The sequence below is a fragment of the Bos javanicus genome, chromosome 11, assembly GCF_032452875.1.
Source record: "Bos javanicus breed banteng chromosome 11, ARS-OSU_banteng_1.0, whole genome shotgun sequence".
In the NCBI taxonomy this organism is placed as follows: domain Eukaryota; kingdom Metazoa; phylum Chordata; class Mammalia; order Artiodactyla; family Bovidae; genus Bos; species Bos javanicus.
This window is the reverse complement of record NC_083878.1, coordinates 103,696,484-103,716,409: the sequence shown is the minus strand read 5'-3', so window position 1 is coordinate 103,716,409 and position 19,926 is coordinate 103,696,484. Positions and strand designations below refer to the sequence as shown.

Sequence of the window (19,926 nt, the reverse complement as noted above, 5' to 3'; positions counted from 1 at the left end):
CAGTGGGGGCCACACCACCTTCCCCAGGCTCCAGGGTATGGCCCTGCCGGAGCCCGAGGTCCCAGGGTGCCGGTCGCACAGGGGGTGCGTCCTGGGGTCTGTGCCCCCAGAGAGGAGCCAGCCACACCGTCCTCCTCCCCTCCCTGAGCGGGCTGGGCGGGAGCCGCGGCTCAGCCCTGAGTTACCGCCCCTGCGCCCCTCCCAGAAGGGCAGCTGGTTTTCTTTAAGCCAGTTGGTTTGGGACTTTTGGCTTCAGGCGACAGATGGTGGTCCGGAGTGGCCATTTTGCGTCCTCCCCGCCCGCCCTGCCCAAGCCACAGCCTCAGAGGAAAGCCCCTGCTTCTCACGGATCCCCCGCCCCCAGGACGGAGGCTGCCCCCGCCCCCTCTCCCTGTGCAGCTTTGGGCAGGAGGGGAGGGAGGGGGCCCCGGCCGGCTGGCATTTGTCGGGGGCGAGGGGTCCTGGAGTGAAGGCCTGAACCCCAAGGAGCAGCCCCTCTCGGGGGGGTCTCGGGAAGGTGGGGTGGTCGGAGCCCAGGAGGGCCCTCTTTTCCCCCAGAGTCCCCTTGGCTGCCCTGCAGGGGGAGGGGCCCCCAACCACCAGCGCCCAGGGCTGTGGGCCCAGCGTCAGGGCTGCCTTCCCAGGCCGCTGCCAGCTGGGGGCCATGGGCGCGTTCCACCCCAGAGGCTCTGCCGCTGGGAAGAGGGAGGCCTGGCTGGTCCCAGAGCCTCTCCTGGGCTTTCCCTCAAGCTCAAGGCCGCGAGGTGACCCTGGGGGGCATGTACCGCCCCGTCTCAAGAAGCCGAGGCAACAGGTGGCCAAGGGCGGCCCCGGGGCAGGGGTGGCAGGTGCCGAGCCCTTCCCGGTGGGGAGCGCCGGGGACCAGGCCTGGGGCTGGGCGGGGGGCAGGGCGCCCCCCACTCCCGGCTCACCTGCTACCGTCGCAGCCCGGGAGCCGGCACAGGGCCTGCCGGAGTGGCTGTCCTCCTGGCCCCTGCTTTCTCCAGCTGTGCAGTGGGCTGGGCTTCTGATGTGAAGCCTTCACCCCCGAAAGGGAGAGACTGCGTCCGGGCACCACGCGTGGGTGAGGGTGGAGCGCCGAGCAGCACAGTCCTGTCGCGTCAGACCCCCGAGAAAGAATTCCACGTCGGCAACAACAGGGGAGCCCGGCCACGTGGCGTCTGCAGTCCCATCCCTGTTTGCTCTCGTGTTCGTACTGAAAGAAGAGCCATCTGTGAACTCTTTTATTACCCAAATAATGCATATTCGTTACAGAAAACCTGGAGAGAAAGAGAGTAGGCAGGTCCCCGAAACAAAAGGTTGCACACAACACCATTCCCTTCCACGGAGAATGGCTGGGTCTGGCCCGCGCAGCCCCTTCTCAGTGGCTCACGGGTGCAGACAGACGCCTCCGTGGCTTCTGAAACCGACGCTGGGGCCCGCCAAACACTCTGGTCTCTAATGTCTCCAATTAACATAATCACTGTTTTTATGGACATGAAATTCCCTTGATGTAAAAGTAATCACTTTAAAGCGGAGAGCTCAGTGGCGCTTGGCACCATGGTGATGTTGGGCAATGACCCCCACTCTGGTCCCAGAGCCTCCCCGAGCCCTTTGAGGGGGGCTGCTGCCCAGGAGGGGACCCCCATGGATGCCGGGGCTGGTGGAGGGCTAGCTGGGGAGTGGGTGCTCACCACCCTGGCATGTCTGCTACAGCTGCGGCGGGGCCTTCGCGGGCCAGCAATGCCAGGCCCCCAACCCCTGCCTCAGCGCCCCCTGCAAGAACGGCGGGACGTGCCACACGACGGAGCGAGAAGGCCTGGTGGACTATGTCTGCGGCTGCCGCCTGGGCTTCTCGGGGCCGCTGTGCCTGACGCCCCGCGACCACGCTTGCCTCGCCAGCCCCTGCCTCAACGGCGGCACCTGTGACCTGCTCACGCTCACTGAGTACAAGTGTCTGTGCCCCCCGGGCTGGTCAGGTGAGGACCCCGGAGGGGCGGGGTGGGCTGGCCTTCCCCCAGCCGCCCACACAGCCGATGCCGGGCCCCCGTCCGCGTGGCCGTGGACGGTCCTGGACTGGGCTCGGCTGTGGGGGTCAGCGATCCAGAAATTGCCCAGAGTCCCCACTCTGGGGTCCCCATGCCGCTTTCCAGCCTTGGAGGTGTCAGTTTCCGGCTCGAGGGCACCCCCCGGCCTCATGCCGCAGCCTCTGTAAGAAAAGGGGAGACTCCCCCCCATCCCTGCAGGAGCCGTGGTGTCACCGCCGGCTCAGGAGGGACGCAGTCTGGGTCAGCTCCCCAGGGGCCCTGGCCTACTGTGCGTCCCACAGTGGTCACTTAGCCCCTGAGCGGTTGGGGTCCCCGGGCGGTGAGGAGCTCATGCCACTGGGCCCATGCCCGGCTCACCCACTGTCCGGGTCTGGACGCTGCCCCCAGCTCACAGGAACCAGGGAGGCCGGCTAACCACCCCCCCACCCCCTGCCCCCCCAGGGAAGACGTGCCAGCAGGCCGACCCCTGCGCCTCCAACCCCTGTGCCAACGGTGGCCAGTGCCTGCCCTTTGAGGCGTCGTATATCTGCCACTGCCCGCCCGGCTTCCACGGCCCCACGTGCAGGCAGGACGTCAACGAGTGCAGCCAGAGCCCCGGGCTCTGCCACCACGGCGGCACCTGCCTCAACGAGGTCGGCTCCTACCGCTGCGTCTGCCGCCCCACCCACACCGGCCCCCACTGCGAGCTGCCCTACGTGCCCTGCAGTCCCTCCCCCTGCCAGAACGGGGGCACCTGCCGCCCCACGGGGGACACCACCCACGAGTGCGCCTGCCTGCCAGGTACTGCCCGCTGGAGGCGTTCAGGGGGTGGGGAGCCGGGCAGGCTGGGTCTGGGGGCATCACCCGAGCCCGGGCGGTTGGAGGGCAATCTTGGGGGTGGTGCAGGGTAGGCTGTGGGATGGGGGCACCCACCCACCAAGTGCCGCCCCAGGACAGGTCTGCTGTGACACCCTAGTGCTCCTCCCCTGTGCCAGGGACCCTGCCACCCCCAGGGAGGGCCTGAGCATTCCGTCTGCTCCGGGGTCACTCTGCTCTCCTGGCCCCCTGCTCCGAGTCTCCCAGGCTGTGGATACCAGCCTCCTTCAGGCCCCCCCGGGAGGCCCCTTATCCCGAGTTCCCTGGGACCACGTGCATGTTACAGAATTCTCCCCCGCTGCGGGGAGCACCCTCGCCTGTGCTGCCCACGGGGCTTCCCCTGGTTCCTGGAGGTAGGGCCGGGGGGGCCGGGGCTCACGCGTGCCTCCCCCCAGTGGTGGCCTTCCTCCTGGCCTCTCCGGTCGCCCACTGCCGGGGCAGGAATGACGGGTAGGCCCAGCCCTCCCCATCCCCCCAGCAGCTCCACCGTTCCTGTTTCATGTCCCAGACTTTCCACTGTAGTTTTCATCTGAGTCTGATTTGCTGCTGCTGATCTAAAAATACTAATAATGACGAAGAGGTTCGAAAACCTCTAGTCTATCACTTGCATAGGGGCAGTTAGGCAGAACTGGGAAGGGGAGGGTGTTTTGGGGTGGGGCGACGAGGAGGTGGGGTCGGTGGGGTTTGGGTGCTGGAGAGAGGAGGGCCCAGGGTCTGGCTGACTCAGGACTGACCCAAAGGTCGCTCCGGCCCCCACACGGCCCTTGGCCCAGCCCGGCCCTTGCAAAGAGGAAGTGCTTTTCCCGCCCGCAAGCCCCGGGCCTGTTGCCTCTGCGTGCAGACGGCAGGCGTGTGCATTTCCGGTCCCTGGTTCTCCCCTCACCACCTGCCCGCCCCGGCACTACCCACTGCCCAGCTGGGCTGCGTGGCTCTTTGAGAGTCTGAGTTCAGATGCCTTCCTGAGGGAGGCAGGCTGTGGGACCCCAAGCCTGCGCCCTTGCGTCTGGCCCCGCGGGTCAGGCGGGGCTGTGGTGCGGGCCGGGGGGTGGTGGGAGGCATGGGCCTGGCAGAGGAGGCTGCACACGTGGAGCAGGTGGCCCCACCAGCCGGAGGTGATCTGAGGCTGCGGAGAGGCGGCGCTTTAGGCCCGCCGCACGCAGGAGGGACTGGAGTGTGGGTGCCAGGCTCTAGTCGGGGGGGCCTCCGAGGGAGGGGCAGGAGGGGGTCCAAAGGCGCCCCGGGAGGGGCATTAATTAGTAACCGGCTGCAGGTTTGGCTATTGCCAGACGCACCTTTCTGGGTTGATTATTGAACCAGCGGGAGTCGAACGGATTAATAGCTAACTGGTTGGACGTGGAGGTGGTGCGTGGCCACCTCCTGGCTGGGAGAGGGCAGGGAGAGGGTGGGGGGCTCCCACCCTGCCTGCGCCTCTGCTGCTGGGAAGTGTGGGGGCCGCACCTGCACGCACACCCCCACCCCCAACTGCCTGCCGGGGTCCCTCTGTCTCCCTGCTCCAGTTCCCTGCGTAGGGTCTCCCAGGCCCAGCGTTGCTCCGTCAGATGGGGTATCCGCGGCCGCACATGGGGGTGTGCAGACAACCCCGAGCACAGGGCTGGGCCCGCAGCCAGTGCCCAGTCACAGAGGCCATAGCACAGACGTCTTCTCCGACAGAACCCTGGGGAGCCTGTGATTGTGGGTCCCCGTCTGTTCAGCTGGCCCTTTACAAAACGATTGCTTAGGAATGTGCTGACCGTGGGCTCTGGGGTGTGGGGCCCGGTCACAGGAGTGGGGAGGGCAGGGTGTGGGGCAGGGACTCCAAGGGCTCCGAGGCGGTGGGCATCACAGGACAGGCCGTGGAGAGCAGCTCTCCGCCCAGAGTAGGGTGTCCTGGGTCCAGCCAGGAAGGTGCCAGAACCCAGGGCAAGCGTGACAGGACGGGTGTGGGCCTGGCCCCGTGAGGAGGCCTGACCGGGCGGCTGGCCCCTGCTGCAGGCTTCACTGGCCAGAACTGCGAGGAAAACATTGACGACTGTCCGGGGAACAGCTGCAAGAACGGAGGCGCCTGTGTGGACGGCGTGAACACCTACAACTGCCGCTGCCCCCCGGAGTGGACAGGTGCGTGCAGCGGGCGGCTCGGGGGGGTACCTCTGCTGCTGGAGTCTGTCCCCGTGGGGGGCAGGCAGGAGGGAGCTGAGATCTGGGGCGGGAAGGATGCTGTGACCTGTAGCTGACCGCCCCCCCGCCAGGGTCGGAGGCCCCCCAGCCCCATGGAGCAGCACAGACGTGGGCGGCACCAGCCCGTCTGTGTGGGCCATTCGCAGCCTGGCCCCGGGCTGGCCTGGCCACAATCAGGTCCCCAGTTTGAGTCCAGCTTGCTGGCCAGGACACAGGGATTCTGGCCAGCAGGATGCAGGCCCTGCCCACAGGTGAGCATGGACACGGAGCAGCCAGGCGAGAGCCCCCAGGTGCCAGGGGTGCAGGGGAAAGGCTGAGTCTGGCTGGCGGGGCTGGAGGAAGTCAGGAAGACTTCCTGGTGGAGGTGAGGGTCTCAGCTTGGCGGAGGGGGCTGGAGGCACCGACTGTCCCGGCCCCTCGCAGGTCAGTACTGCACAGAGGACGTGGACGAGTGCCAGCTCATGCCCAACGCCTGCCAGAACGGCGGGACCTGCCACAACACCCACGGCGGCTACAACTGCGTGTGCGTCAACGGCTGGACGGGCGAGGACTGCAGCGAGAACATCGACGACTGCGCCAGCGCCTCCTGCTTCCAGGGCGCCACCTGCCACGACCGCGTGGCCTCCTTCTACTGCGAGTGTCCCCACGGCCGCACGGGTGAGCGCCCAGCCTGCCACCGGGCGGAGGGCCCTTTGGCGGTCAGGCCCGGGCGAGGGGCCTCACACAGAAGCTCACGCTGCAGCTCTGTGGGGCCCATAAGGGGGGAACCCCAGGAGGGGCCTCCTGGAGTGAAGCGGGCGGCTGTGAGCCTCCTGGAATAGCTCCGGCATCGTAGGGCCCTCCACAGGGTCACTGGCTGTGTCGTGGCGGGGGGGCCCTCCCTGGGGAGCCGGGTGGGAGCGGACACCAGCTGTGGGCAGTCGGCGTTCCCAGCCGGGGGAGGTGGGGGGACAGTGACGCCGCTGATCCCCACCGCCATGCCCAGGTCTGCTGTGCCACCTGAACGACGCCTGCATCAGCAACCCCTGCAACGAGGGCTCCAACTGCGACACCAACCCCGTCAACGGCAAGGCCATCTGCACCTGCCCCTCGGGGTACACGGGGCCGGCCTGCAGCCAGGATGTGGACGAGTGCTCGCTGGGTACGGGCAGCCGGGGTGCTGGGGAACCTGTTGGACGTGGTCCGATGGGGGTAGCGGGTCTGATGGGGAGGCGGGCACACCCCCAACTGCTCCAGAGGCCAGCACCCCTTACCCGTACTGCATCCACCGCCCCCCCGCCCCCACCAGGCGCCAACCCCTGTGAGCACGCGGGCAAGTGCATCAACACGCTGGGCTCGTTCGAGTGCCAGTGTCTGCAGGGCTACACCGGCCCGCGCTGTGAGATCGACGTCAACGAGTGTGTATCGAACCCGTGTCAGAACGACGCCACTTGTCTGGATCAGATCGGGGAGTTCCAGTGTATCTGCATGCCCGGTACGCGGCCGGCTGCCCGCCTGACCCTGGGGGTGGGGAAGTCGCATCGCCTCTGCCCCCGGCCTCCGTGCCCACCCAGGCCACAGACCCCCCACGGTTATCTGGGGAGACTTGAGCTAGGTCTCTGGGGCGCAGCGGAGAGCAGGCCAGCACTGGGCAGATGGGTCAGCCCTGGGGAGCAGGTGTGGAGGGAACGGGGCATTGCTGACCAGCCCGCTCCTGCCAGGCTACGAGGGCTTGCACTGCGAGGTGAACACGGACGAGTGTGCCAGCAGCCCCTGCCTGCAGAACGGCCGCTGCCTGGACAAGATCAACGAGTTCGTGTGCGAGTGCCCCACTGGTGAGACTGGGCCCCGCTGCCCGCCCTGCCCCTGCGTCAAGGCCGGGTCAGGTCCCCGTGGCGGGAAGGGGGCGTGAGAGCCTCACCTCCGGAGTGTGGGCGGGGGGGTGGGTTGGTTTTCAGCCCCCAGCAGACAAAGCTGGGCCGGGCAGCGTTCCTGGCCCCCACCTCGCTGAGAAGCCCGGGGCCCAGAGACCGTCCTTCCTGCTGTCGTGCCCTGGTGGGAGGAGGGCCGGCCAGCCACGCCCACCTGCGTCTGCCGGCAGCAGTGGATGTGATGGCCAGGAGGGCCTATAGAGCCTGTGGGGGCCCTGAGCCTGTCGCAGGGAAGGGCTGGGGGACGCCAGGCCCGGGGAGGTGTTGGGGGTCAGAGCCCTGGACCTCCTGCGATGCAAATCAACTGTCCCAGACACCGAGCTGGGAACCGAATTCTCAGCCCAGCCCGGCTGTAGCCATGGCAACCGTCTTGGGCTGAGCCTCCTCTGAGGGGGCAGGGCGGGAGGGCTAGGACCCCAGGGGTGGGCTCTGAAAGAGGGCGAGGCAAGGATACGAGCGTCTGCCGTTTGCCCAGCCCTGGCCAAAGCACTCTCGGGGGGCCCTCCCGGGCGCCCCCTGCCCCCCGACCTTGGCCAGCCAGGGCTTGGCTGTGGTGCCGTTGTGCCCCTGGCGTCTGATTGCCGTCCCCTCCCCGGCCACAGGCTTCACCGGGCACTTGTGCCAGTATGACGTGGACGAGTGTGCAAGCACACCCTGCAAGAACGGCGCTAAGTGCCTGGACGGGCCCAACACCTACACCTGCGTGTGCACAGAAGGTGCGGGGCCGTGGCCCCGGGCAGAGCGGAGGGGCAGAAGCAGGCGGTGGGGTCCAGGGGAGGGGGCTGCTCGGAGGCTGAGGCTGGAAAGGTGACCCCTCAGTATGGAGGGGGCCAAGAGCAGGGCGCGTCTCTGACCCCAGGCAGTTGCGGGGGGTGCCCCAGACATCCCCAGGCTTCCCTGGCGGGAACAAGAGGACCCCGGGTCTGCTCGATGGTGTCCTGGACAGCCTGGTAACCCAGGGAGCGGCCCCCCGCCCCTGCAGGCTACACGGGGCCCCACTGCGAGGTGGACATCGACGAGTGTGACCCCGACCCCTGCCACTACGGGTCCTGCAAGGACGGCGTGGCCACCTTCACCTGCCTGTGCCAGCCGGGCTACACGGGCCACCACTGTGAGAGCAACATTAACGAGTGCCACAGCCAGCCCTGCCGCCACGGGGGCACCTGCCAGGACCGCGACAACGCCTATCTCTGCTTCTGCCTCAAGGGGACCACAGGTGCCTGGCCCTGGGCAGCTGTGGGGCTGGCGGGGGGCAGCTGCGGATGAGTGAGCAGGAGCGCGTGACCACCTCCGGTCTCCCACCCCCAGGACCCAACTGCGAGATCAACCTGGATGACTGCGCAAGCAACCCTTGCGACTCCGGCACGTGTCTGGACAAGATTGACGGCTACGAGTGTGCCTGTGAGCCAGGCTACACAGGTGAGCCGCCCAGGATTCGGGGGCCTGCAGGGCTCTGCTCTCCCGCCTGCGTCGGGGCCTTGACTTGCAGATCAGGGTCTCAGGACTATGGGGGCCCAGCTCTCGGGCCAGCAGCCTTGGCGGCTGTCGGCAGAGGCTCTGGAAGGGCCGGGGGCGGGGGGTGGGTCTGGCTGACGCTGGGATGGACATCCTTGAGCCTGGCATGCTGGGTGAGAAGCAGCCCGGCAGGCTCACAGTGGAGCCAGGCTCCCGGTGCACATGCTGCCCTCTGCCCCGAGCGTGTCCAGCGTGGGCCCTGGGTCCCGGGAGCAGAGCTTGTATCGGTGAGAGTCTGAACCTCGGGAGGGCCTGGGATGGAGCGGGGGGAGGGGGGTGCTCACGGAGAGGGAGACTGAGGCTCCGAGGGCGGGGAGCCCGACCCCTCTCCTGCTCCTGGTGTCTGAGCTGCTGGGACGCCCGCAGGGAGTATGTGTAACATCAACATTGACGAGTGTGCAGACAGCCCTTGCCACAACGGGGGCACCTGCGAGGATGGCATCAACGGCTTCACCTGTCGCTGCCCCGAGGGCTACCACGACCCCACCTGCCTGTCTGAGGTCAACGAGTGCAGCAGCAACCCCTGCATCCATGGGGCCTGCCGCGACAGCCTCAACGGGTGCGTCCTTGGAGCCCCGCCCTGGGGGGGGTGTGGGGGGAGCTGGCGGGTCTTGGGCGGAGCAGACAGGTGCTCCCCAAGGATGGGTCTGCCGTGGGAGCCCTGAAGGGTGCCATGCATGGGCGCTCGCTCGGCTCCTGGTCTGAGCCCAGCGCTGCCCTCAGCTCCAAGTATGACCAGGGAACGCGTCTATGCCAAGGCAGCAGACCAGAGGTGAAATCTCTGAGATCTCTGAGAGTGGAAGGGTGTCTTGGGTCGTGTCTGAGCCCCTTTGGGCCACAGCTCAGTCGGTAAAGAATCAGCCTGTGATGCAGGAGACCCAGGTTCGATTCCTGGGTCGGGAAGATCCCCTGGAGAAGGAAATGGCAATCCACTCCAGGATTCTTGCCTGGGAAATGCCATGGACAGAGGAGCCTGGCGGGCTACAGTCCATGGGGTTGCGAGAGCCGGACACGACTCAGTGACCAAACCGCCACTGAGCTTCCGTAAGGAGGCTGCGAAGGTCATCCGAGGCTGAGGCTGGGGGCCGGAGCCTTCTGTCCCACCCTGCCCGCCAAGGACGGGAGAGGGGCTGCAGGGCAAGTTAATCACCAACTGCCAGTGATGTATTCAGTCACGCCTGTGTGAGGAAGCCTCCATAAAAAGGCCAAGTGCGGGAGTTCAGAGAGCTTCCGGGTTGGCGAACAGGTGCTGGGATGGGGTGGGGACCAGCTCTGAGCCCTTCCCCATCCCTGGCCCCGTACGTCTCTTCCGTCGGGCTGTTCCAGGTTTCCCTGCTTATAGTAAACCATTGATCTAGTAAGTCAAACAGTTTTTCTGAGTTTTGTGAGCCGTTTCTGCAAATTTCAAAGGAAGAGGTCTGGTTCCTGGCTGTTTGGTCAGAAGTAGAGGTGGCAACTTGGGGCTTGGGGTTAGTGTCTGACCTGGGGCCAGTCTAGTGGGTCCCATTCCTCGCTGGGGGGTAGAGGGCAGTCTGCGCTGACTCCAGGCACTTAGGGCCAGGACTGGGTTGCGGGACACCCAGCTGGTGTGGGAACCCCGCCCATACATGTGGTGCCAGAACATTAGAGTGTAGAGAAGCTGACTTTTAGTTTCCGACACCCACTACGTGCCTGGCATTGGCTCTATCTAAATGGGGTGATGGACATGGCAGGGACCACACGCCCTCGTTTTGCACAGAGAGGGTAAGCAGCCTGTTCAGGGTCAAGCAGCAGGTGAACAGTGGATGGTCTCCTGACCACTGCTCTGAACTGGGCACTGTCCCAAACCCTGACCACCGTCTTAGTCGAGGTGGGCTATTTAAAGTCGTTTAAAGTACTCCAAGGGTCAGAGCGGGCCAGTGTCTCCATCTAATCAGGTCGTAGGATGGTGGCAGAGTCTGGGTTGCTCCCAGCCTAGGCCCCGCCCTCTCTGGCTACACCTGAGCCGCCGTGTGGTTGCCTCTGCAGGTACAAGTGTGACTGTGACCCCGGGTGGAGTGGGGCCAACTGTGACGTCAACAACGACGAGTGTGAGTCGAACCCCTGCGTCAACGGGGGCACCTGCAAGGACATGACCAGCGGCTACGTGTGCGCCTGCCGGGAGGGCTTCAGTGGTGAGTGGGACGGTGCAGGCCCTGGGGGCCACGTGGAGCCCGGACACAGGCCAGCCGTCGAGAACCCCGGTGGCTCCTGGACCCGCTGGTGTGGGTTCCCAGGTCCCAGGCTCAGGGCAGGGCTTTTCCTCCACGCCAGGCAGAACTTGGCCATAGCACCGGGGTGACGGCCACACCAACCGCGTTTCCTCTCTCCAGGGCCCAACTGCCAGACCAACATCAACGAGTGCGCATCCAACCCGTGTCTGAACCAGGGCACGTGTATCGATGACGTGGCGGGGTACAAATGCAACTGCCTCTTGCCCTACACAGGTATGGGCGGGGCCTGGAGGGCAGGGGCGGGGCCTGTGGTGTGGGCGGGTCTGGAGTGCAGGGGCGGGGCCTGTGGTGTGGGCGGCTCTGGAGGGCAGGGGCGGGGCCTGGAGGGCAGGGGCGGGGCCTCGGCAGGTGGCGCAGGTGGCTGAGGTGCAGGGCGGCCTTCCTGGGCTGGCCTTGTCTGCATGCCTCTGCAGGCACCCCAAAGGCCCTGCTCTGTGCTCCGAGCCTCAGGCCTGGCTGCGTTAGGGCCTTGCCCTGCAGGTGTCTTTGCTCATAAAATAACCAGGTGCCTGGGAGAAAATTTGAGCACAAGCAAGTCCCTACTTGGGGGAACTGCCTGGGAGGTGGCCCCCTTGGCGGGGGAGCTGGGCCTGGTCTGTCAGCCTCCCCGCCTGCTGTTCAGGCTGCCCTGGAGGTAGGGGGGCCAGGCTGCCCTCCCCATTGCTGGCCAGGCCTGAGGGAGTCCTTTGATGGCGGGCCCTCTTTGTGTGGGGAAACAAGGAGCCCTGTGTTCCTGCTGAGAGTGGCGGGAGACGGGTCCCTGGCATCTCAGCTGCTGCCATTGGCCCGGCCGGGGGAGGCGGGATGTGGGTCCCCTCCTGAGGAGAGATTTGGCAAGTACTAAAAAATGGAAGTCACACGCGCTCAGGCCACCAGGCCCCCTGGGGATGGGGCAGGGGGTGCTGCCGTTGGGGATGGTCCTGAGAGGCCCCCATAGGCAGGGGTGGGGCCCGTGACTGCGGTTCTCACGACACCGGCGGCCTGTGGTCCGAGCAGTGTTTTCTTTGACCGAAGCTGGGGACCTGGACTTTCTCTCCTCGGCCGGTGAGGAAACGCCCCCCTCCCGGTGGCCGCCCAGGGCACACCCGAGTCCCTTTCGGACACGCTGCCATCGGGGCTGGCGGCCGGCGGGGAGGAGCCGGCCTGTGCTGACCCGCTTCCCGTCCGCCCGCTTCCTGCTTCCCTCTGCACAATTGTCGGAAACCCTGGCGAATTTCCTGCCGGCTGGGGTCACTGTGGAAACCGATAGAATGAAAGGCCCGGGCCGGTCACCCCCACGGGCCGGGGAGATAATGGGCGGCCGGGAAGATAACGCTTCCTCGCGGGCTCGGGACACAGCCCCGTGGGCCGTAAACAGGAAACCCCGCATTGGGCTCTCAGGGAGGAAAGGTCACCCAGAGTGCCGGGGTCCAGGCAGACTCCCGCTCCCACCCGGGGTCCTGACGCCGTGTCCGGTGCTCCCCTGATAAGCAGCCATGCTGAGGGCTGAGGCTGGCACGTTCCCTGCAGTCACAGCCTTTGCTCAGGGGCCTCCCAAGATGGGCACTAGCCGCCCAAGGCACCGAACCCCTGGAATCAGCTCCCAGGCCACTGGCTCAGCACAGGGCCCTTTGCCACCAGCAGGGCATGAGGCTGGGAGCCAGTCCAGGGCCCCTGTGACGTTGTGTGTGGGGGGGTTGTCAGGCCCGGCCCAGCCCTTGCTCCTGGCACTATCGGGGGCTGGGGCCCAGGCCATTCCCCCAGCCTGTGGGGGCCCAAGTGTTCCCCTGGTTCACATTCAGGCACTCACACAGCCAGGGGCCCGGTGCCCCGCTGTGTGTACCCCCCGCCCCAGACGCAGGGCAACCAGACGTGCTTGGACGGTAGAACCCCCTGTTGATGGTGGCTGCCGTGGCCTCTGTCAGGATGTGCCCCGGGCGTTGACCTCTGGCTGGGGCTCCTGGGGGGCTCACCACCCTGCCTGTCCCTCCCAGGGGCCACGTGTGAGGTGGTGCTGGCCCCATGTGCCCCCGGGCCCTGCAGAAACGGTGGTGAGTGTCGGGAGTCAGAGGACTACGAGAGCTTCTCCTGTGCCTGCCCCGCGGGCTGGCAGGGTGAGTCCGGGGGTGGTGGGACAAAGGGAGGCTTGGAGAGGCTCAGGGGCCACGGGCTGGCAGGGGGAGTCCAGGGGACGCTGGTACTGGGTTGGGGGAGGCTCGGAGAGGCTCGGGGGCCATGGGCTGGCAGGGTGAGCCCAGGAGGATAGGGTGGGGAGCCTCGGAGAGGCTCGGGGGCCACGGGCTGGCAGGATCAGCCCAGAGGGTGGGGGGACGGGGGTGGGGAGGCTCGGGGGCTTCAGGCGACTCTTGCTAGTGAGCCCCCGTCCTTGGGGGATGAGCCAGTGGGCTGCAGGACCCTCCTAGGCTCGAAGGTCTGTCTCCTGCTTGGCCCAAAGTCAGGGGGCAGCCCTTTGGAGAGCTCCCCCCTCCCCGGACGCCCCCAGAGGGTTGTCCTGTGGCACTGGAGGGCCTGCTCCGGGGGGGCAGGCAGTGCCCCGTGGGTACTGGCCGAGCCAGCGACTCTCGTCCCCTTCCCCAGGGCAGACCTGCGAGATCGACATCAACGAGTGCGTGAAGAGCCCGTGCCGCGCGGGCGCCTCCTGCCAGAACACCAACGGCAGCTACCGCTGCCACTGCCAGGCAGGCTACACGGGGCGCAACTGCGAGACGGACATCGACGACTGCCGGCCCAGTGAGTGGCCGGCCGGCCCCGCCTCTGAGACGCCCAGACCCGTGTCCCCAGGCGGGCGCGGGGCAGGGAGCGTGCCAGGGTCACGTGGGAGGGTGGGCAGGGCAGTACCGGGTGCACGCTTGGCGCTGGCAGCCCTCTCGATCCAGCTGGACCTTTTGGAAGGGGCTGGAGGAAGGGCTAGGGCAGGGCTGGGTGGCTGCTGTCGACCAGCGAGGTGGTCGTGGGCAGTTCCAGGGGCTGTGGTGCCAGGCTGATGGGCCCCCTACTCGTCCATCCTAGCATCTCCCAGCCGGACTCCTGGGCTCCTCTCCCCGGGGCCGCAGCTGCCCCGTCCAGCGTGGCTCTTAACCTAGTTGTCCTGACCCCTGAGGAATGGGGCTCACACGACCTGCGGTCCAAGCGAGGCCGAGTGCCTCATCTGGCATTACCAGCAGGCAGGGAAGCCTGTGGCCACGGCCTGTGTGGGTCTCACTGTTAAGCCTGCCCACCCTTATGGCCTGGGGACTGGGAGCTTGTGGGGCAGCATAGACCCCAAGCTCGTGATTCGGCCTGCTGGACTGGGCTCCCTGCGGAACACCCCAGGGGCAGTGCCAGGAGCCTGCAGCTTTGGTCGCCCTGGCAGAGGGGTGGTGCCCAGCTCTCAGGCCTGCTCTCCGGTCCCCTCGCAGACCCGTGCCACAACGGGGGCTCCTGCACAGACGGCATCAACACGGCCTTCTGCGACTGCCTGCCCGGCTTCCAGGGCGCCTTCTGCGAGGAGGACATCAACGAGTGTGCCAGCAGCCCCTGCCGCAACGGCGCCAACTGCACCGACTGTGTGGACAGCTACACCTGCACCTGCCCCACGGGCTTCAGCGGCATCCACTGCGAGAACAACACGCCCGACTGCACGGAGAGGTGCGAGGGTCGGCCACGGGGCCACGCGCGGCACCGACAGACCTGTGTACCCAGCAGATGTCCGCCTGGGGGCGGGCACTTGGTGCCAGTGTGAGACACCGTTCCTCCTGAAAGGGCCGTTGTCCATTCTCCCTTGGGGATTAGAAGCAGGAGCCCTGTGGTTTATCCTCAGGAACTGCTGTTCCTCCTTCCATTAGCCGGGGACCTCGTAACTGGCGTGTGTCCTTATTTGCCTTGACTGCCAGGAAGCTCGGCGTGGAACATCACACTTGTCCCCGGTTTCTAGCATTTATCTCCCACGCGGTCTGGTTTCTGCTCATCTTTGTCTTGATCGCGACACACCTGTGTGTGATATGAAGCTCCTCTAAGCACAAGTTCTAAAGAAGGCAGAGAAAGGAGTGTGGTGTGGTGTGAAAGCCTGGGGTTCCCTGGGACTCCTTCTGGCCTCCCCAAGCTCAGCCAGGCTGTTGCCGGCCTGTCTTGGTGCCCAGACCCCTGTGGCCACCCTGATCGGCGGTGAGGGTGCCGGCATGGATGTACCTGCTTGGGCAGGGTCCTGCCCCCAACTCACCACCCCCTTGCTGCCTGCCCACCTCCAGCTCCTGCTTCAACGGCGGTACCTGCGTGGATGGCATCAACTCCTTCACCTGCCTGTGTCCACCTGGCTTCACGGGCAGCTACTGCCAACATGACGTCAACGAGTGTGACTCTCGGCCCTGCCTGCACGGCGGCACCTGCCACGACAGCTACGGTACCTACACGTGCACCTGCCCGCAGGGCTACACGGGCCTCAACTGCCAGGTGAGGGGCCGGGCACGCCGAGCGCCCCGGCCGGGTGAGGGGGCGCCCCGGCACACGCCGAGCACCCCAGCTGGGTGAGGGGGGGCCCGGGCACACGCCGAGCACCCCAGCTGGGTGAGGGGGGCCCGGGCACACGCCGAGCGCCCCGGCCGGGTGAGGGGGCGCCCCGGCACACGCCGAGCGCCCCGGCCGGGTGAGGGGGCCTGGGCACACGCCGAGCGCCCCGGCCGGGTGAGGGGGGCCCGGGCACACGCCGAGCGCCCTGGCCGGGTGAGGGGGCCTGGGCACATGCCCAGTGCCTTGGCCGGGTGAGGGGGCCCGGGCACACGCCGAGCACCTCGGCCGCATGCCTGGGCCCCTCGCCTGGATTCCAGCTGGCTCTCCCACCCCTGGGAGCCGAGGAGGGGCCAGATAAGTAGGCAGAGGTGGTGAGCAGGGCGGTTTCCAGCTCAGGCAGCAGAGGCCACAGAGCAAGAACAAGGACCAGCTGTTGGGGGGAAGGCGGCTGAACGCCAGTGTTTGCATGAAGACTGTGTAAAAGTATCAGAGGTTTATCTTCTTTAAAGATGTTCACACACAAAACACCAATTAGAAGAGAGCTGTTTCCTTCTTAAGAAAAATCTTCCTCCAAGGAAAGGCAGCCTGTTGTCTGGATTCACCACCAAGGGCCCAGAGCAAGAGAGGGGCCCCCGTGGCCCCAGTTGCTCCCGAGCAGGGGGGCCCCGTGGGCCTCGGTGTCCGTTTCTGTGGACTGGGGGGAGGTCACGGGCCACCTTGGGCGCGAGGGTTTCTGGCGCCCATGTGTGTCCCCCGCCGGGTGGGCTGGGCCCGTGGGGGCGGCGGGTGGGTGTGAGCAAGGCTGCCCCTCGTCCCCAGACCCTCGTGCGCTGGTGCGACTCGTCCCCCTGCAAGAATGACGGCCGGTGCTGGCAGACCAACGCGCTCTACCGCTGTGAGTGCCACAGCGGCTGGACCGGCCTCTACTGTGACGTGCCCAGCGTCTCCTGCGAGGTGGCCGCGCGGCAGCAAGGTAAGCAGCCCAGGCTTCTCCGTGCCCACTGGGCATCCGACCTCTGAGGTCAGGAGGCGTGCTGCCCAAGGCGCGAGGTGGCCCCTGGGGAGGGGAGCTGGGGCCTCACACTCCGCCCGCTGCGTCCCCCACAGGCATCAACGTGACCCACTTGTGCCGGAACGGGGGCCTCTGCATGAATGCGGGCAACACACACCGCTGCCACTGCCAGGCCGGCTACACGGGCAGCTACTGCGAGGAGCAGGTGGACGAGTGCTCGCCCAGCCCCTGCCAGAACGGGGCCACCTGCACCGACTACCCCGGCGGCTACTCCTGTGAGGTGGGCACACGGCCCTGGGGCGGGGGTGTGTGTGTCTGGCCTGAGTGCTGCTGAGGGCCAGGCCCTGGGCTGGGAGCCAGTGCGGCAGGGAAGACTAGACTCATCGGGAGGGCTGGGTGATCAGGAAAGACTGCTTGGAGGAGCTGTCCTCTGGGGGCACCTGCAAGAGGGAGACCCTGAGAAGCAGGCCAGGGTTTCCCCTCCCCCAGGTTCACTATACTAACTCTATACTAACTCCCACCTCAGGCAGTGAACCGCAGCTTACCAGGGCCCTTACCAGGGTCTCCACTTGGGTCCTTCTGGTAGGAGGGCTTTGCGAGGCAAGAGGGTAGCTCGTGGGGCCCCGTCAGCCCGCACAGGGGTAGGGGACACCCCGGCTGCCCACTGAGCCTCAGGCCCACGCCTCGCCGTCCCCTGCAGTGTGTGGCCGGCTACCACGGGGTGAACTGCTCCGAGGAGGTGAACGAGTGCCTGTCCCAGCCCTGCCGGAACGGGGGCACCTGCATCGACCTCACCAACACCTACAAGTGTTCCTGCCCCCGCGGCACACAGGGTAGGCTCGGCCACACCCGGGGAGGGCGTCGGGGGCACACAGGGTAGGCTTGGCCACACCCGGGGAGGGCGTCGGGGGCACACAGGGTAGGCTTGGCCACACCCGGGGAGGGCGTCGGGGGCACACAGGGTAGGCTTGGCCACACCCGGGGAGGGCGTCGGGGGCCACAGGGTAGGCTTGGCCACACCCGGGGAGGGCGTCGGGGGCACACAGGGTAGGCTTGGCCACACCCGGGGAGGGCGTCGGGGGCACACAGGGTAGGCTTGGCCACACCCGGGGAGGGCGTCGGGGGCACACAGGGTAGGCTTGGCCACACCCGGGGAGGGCGTCGGGGGCACACAGGGTAGGCTTGGCCACACCCGGGGAGGGCGTCGGGGGCACACAGGGTAGGCTTGGCCACACCCGGGGAGGGCGTCGGGGGCACACAGGGTAGGCTTGGCCACACCCGGGGAGGGCGTCGGGGGCACACAGGGTAGGCTTGGCCACACCCGGGGAGGGCGTCGGGGGCACACAGGGTAGGCTTGGCCACACCCGGGGAGGGCGTCGGGGGCACACAGGGTAGGCTTGGCCACACCCGGGGAGGGCGTCGGGGGCACACAGGGTAGGCTTGGCCACACCCGGGGAGGGCGTCGGGGGCACACAGGGTAGGCTTGGCCACACCTGGGGAGGGCGTCGGGGGCTGGTCGCCAGCGTCCACCTCCTGGACGTCTGACCCCCGGCCGGGACACACCTGTCGGAGGCGTGGGGCTCGAGAGAGGCCACGTGGGGTCTGATGGTGCCCGGCTTGCAGGCGTACACTGCGAGATCAACGTGGACGACTGCAACCCCCCCATCGACCCCGTGTCCCGGGGCCCCAAGTGCTTCAACAACGGCACCTGCGTGGACCAGGTGGGCGGCTACAGCTGCAGCTGCCCGCCCGGCTTCGTGGGTGAGCGCTGCGAGGGGGATGTCAACGAGTGCCTGTCCAACCCCTGCGACGCCCGTGGCACCCAGAACTGCGTGCAGCGCGTCAACGCCTTCCACTGCGAGTGCCGTGCCGGCCACACCGGTGCGTGCCGCCCTGGTCGGGGGTGGCGGGCGGCGCTGGGGGCGGGGGGTCGGCACCTCACGCCACTCTTGTCCCCAGGACGCCGCTGCGAGTCAGTCATCAACGGCTGCAAAGACAGGCCCTGTAAGAATGGGGGTAGCTGTGCAGTGGCCTCCAACACGGCCCGCGGGTTCATCTGCAAGTGCCCAGCGGTAGGTGCCATGGGCAGCAGATGGTGGGGAGGGCTTCTGGTCTGAAGGGGGCAGGAGGACACCCCCGCTCAGCACGCCTAGTGCCCTGGGGTGGCCAGAACTGCCCCGCCGCCCCCCGCCCCCAGCCTGCGGGTGAGCTGGAAGGCAAAAGGTGGCGTGTGTCTGGACTCCACTCTCCGCGTTCCCCTCAAGACAGTTTTTCTTGTGTCTTTATGTTTAGAGCGGTTTAGTAGAAAATTGGTGCAGGAGGGTTCCTGTGCACCCTCGCCCCCTGCACACCCAGCTTTCCCATTATTAACATCTTGCTCGCCTGTGGGCTTCCCCAGTGGCTCAGACAGTAGAGTTTGCCTGCGGTGCGGGAGGCCAGGCTTCGATCCCTGGGTCAGGAAGATCCCCTGGAGAAGGAAATGGCAGCCCACTCCAGTATTCTTGCCTGGAAAATCCCTCATGGACAGAGGAGCCTGGCGGGCTACAGTCCCTGGGGCCACAGAGAGTCGGACATGACTGAGCGCCTTCACTTTCGCTTTCTTTTGCATTTGGGGAACACTGTTACCGTCAACGACCAACATTAACATGTTGCTAAATGACCTGTACACTGACACGCTAAGTTCAGTCCACTCCACGTCGTGTGTTCCTGGGCTCTGGCACACCCGGTGCTACGAGAGCCCTGTTGCAGGATCCCAGGAGGCCGTCAGTTTGCCCAGAAGTGCCCCAGGCTCCTACTGTGCCCACCCCTCCCTCCTTCCCTCCCGATTCCTGGGAACCCCCCCACCCCCGAGTGTTTCGTGTTGACTTTCTTTAAAAGGAAAGCCCGCCAGCCCTTGTGGGTGGGTGGGGGACGCAATGGAGCAGCCAGGCGGGTCCCCAGCACTTGGGGGTGCCGGCTCACCCCTCACACCCACGTGGCCCCTCCTGCAGGGCTTCGAGGGCGCCACGTGCGAGAACGACGCCCGCAGCTGCGGGAGCCTGCGGTGCCTGAACGGCGGCACGTGCATCGCGGGCCCGCGCAGCCCCACCTGCCTGTGCCTGGGCCCCTTCACCGGCCCCGAGTGCCAGTTCCCGGCCAGCAGCCCCTGCGTGGGCGGCAACCCCTGCTACAACCAGGGCGTCTGTGAGCCCACCACCGAGAGCCCCTTCTACCGCTGCCGCTGCCCCGCCAAGTTCAATGGGCTCCTGTGCCACATCCTGGACTACAGCTTCGGGGGCGGCGTGGGCCTCGACATCCCCCCGCCACAGATCGAGGAGACCTGCGAGCTCCCTGGCTGCCGCGAGGAGGCTGGCAACAAGGTCTGCAGCCTGCAGTGCAACAGCCACGCGTGCGGCTGGGACGGCGGCGACTGCTCCCTCGACTTCGACGACCCTTGGCAGAACTGCACGCAGTCCCTGCAGTGCTGGAAGTACTTCAGCAACGGCCGCTGCGACAGCCAGTGCAACTCGGCCGGCTGCCTCTTCGACGGCTTCGACTGTCAGCGCGCAGAAGGCCAGTGCAAGTAAGGCGTGCGGGGACGCCACTCCACGTCCGTGATGTCCCGCGGGGCTGGTGGGGGGCAGGCGAGGGGGCCGTCCGCTCACCAGCAGGAGCGGAGCAGGCGGGAGGACACT

At 67.0% G+C, this 19,926-nt stretch overlaps 1 protein-coding gene across 2 annotated transcripts in view; it reads left to right on the top strand.

Annotated features, from left to right (window-relative positions):
• Positions 1-19,926, top strand: part of NOTCH1 (notch receptor 1) — a 46,459-nt gene that overhangs the window by 17,247 nt on the left and 9,286 nt on the right. Inside the window, exons 3-25 of one of the 2 annotated variants that reach the window (XM_061434091.1) lie at positions 1,717-1,979; positions 2,490-2,828; positions 4,896-5,018; positions 5,502-5,735; positions 6,064-6,219; positions 6,367-6,552; positions 6,779-6,892; positions 7,591-7,704; positions 7,971-8,204; positions 8,297-8,407; positions 8,870-9,062; positions 10,511-10,656; positions 10,855-10,968; positions 12,729-12,848; positions 13,333-13,485; positions 14,154-14,382; positions 14,982-15,183; positions 16,060-16,213; positions 16,348-16,532; positions 16,953-17,085; positions 17,876-18,133; positions 18,212-18,324; positions 19,243-19,814. In XM_061434091.1, coding sequence (XP_061290075.1) covers positions 1,717-1,979; positions 2,490-2,828; positions 4,896-5,018; positions 5,502-5,735; positions 6,064-6,219; positions 6,367-6,552; positions 6,779-6,892; positions 7,591-7,704; positions 7,971-8,204; positions 8,297-8,407; positions 8,870-9,062; positions 10,511-10,656; positions 10,855-10,968; positions 12,729-12,848; positions 13,333-13,485; positions 14,154-14,382; positions 14,982-15,183; positions 16,060-16,213; positions 16,348-16,532; positions 16,953-17,085; positions 17,876-18,133; positions 18,212-18,324; positions 19,243-19,814 — 4,446 coding nt within the window. Of the gene's footprint in view, positions 1-1,716; positions 1,980-2,489; positions 2,829-4,895; positions 5,019-5,068; positions 5,330-5,501; positions 5,736-6,063; positions 6,220-6,366; positions 6,553-6,778; positions 6,893-7,590; positions 7,705-7,970; positions 8,205-8,296; positions 8,408-8,869; positions 9,063-10,510; positions 10,657-10,854; positions 10,969-12,728; positions 12,849-13,332; positions 13,486-14,153; positions 14,383-14,981; positions 15,184-16,059; positions 16,214-16,347; positions 16,533-16,952; positions 17,086-17,875; positions 18,134-18,211; positions 18,325-19,242; positions 19,815-19,926 lie in introns of those variants that run through there. The other variant, XM_061434093.1, reaches the window with a different exon arrangement.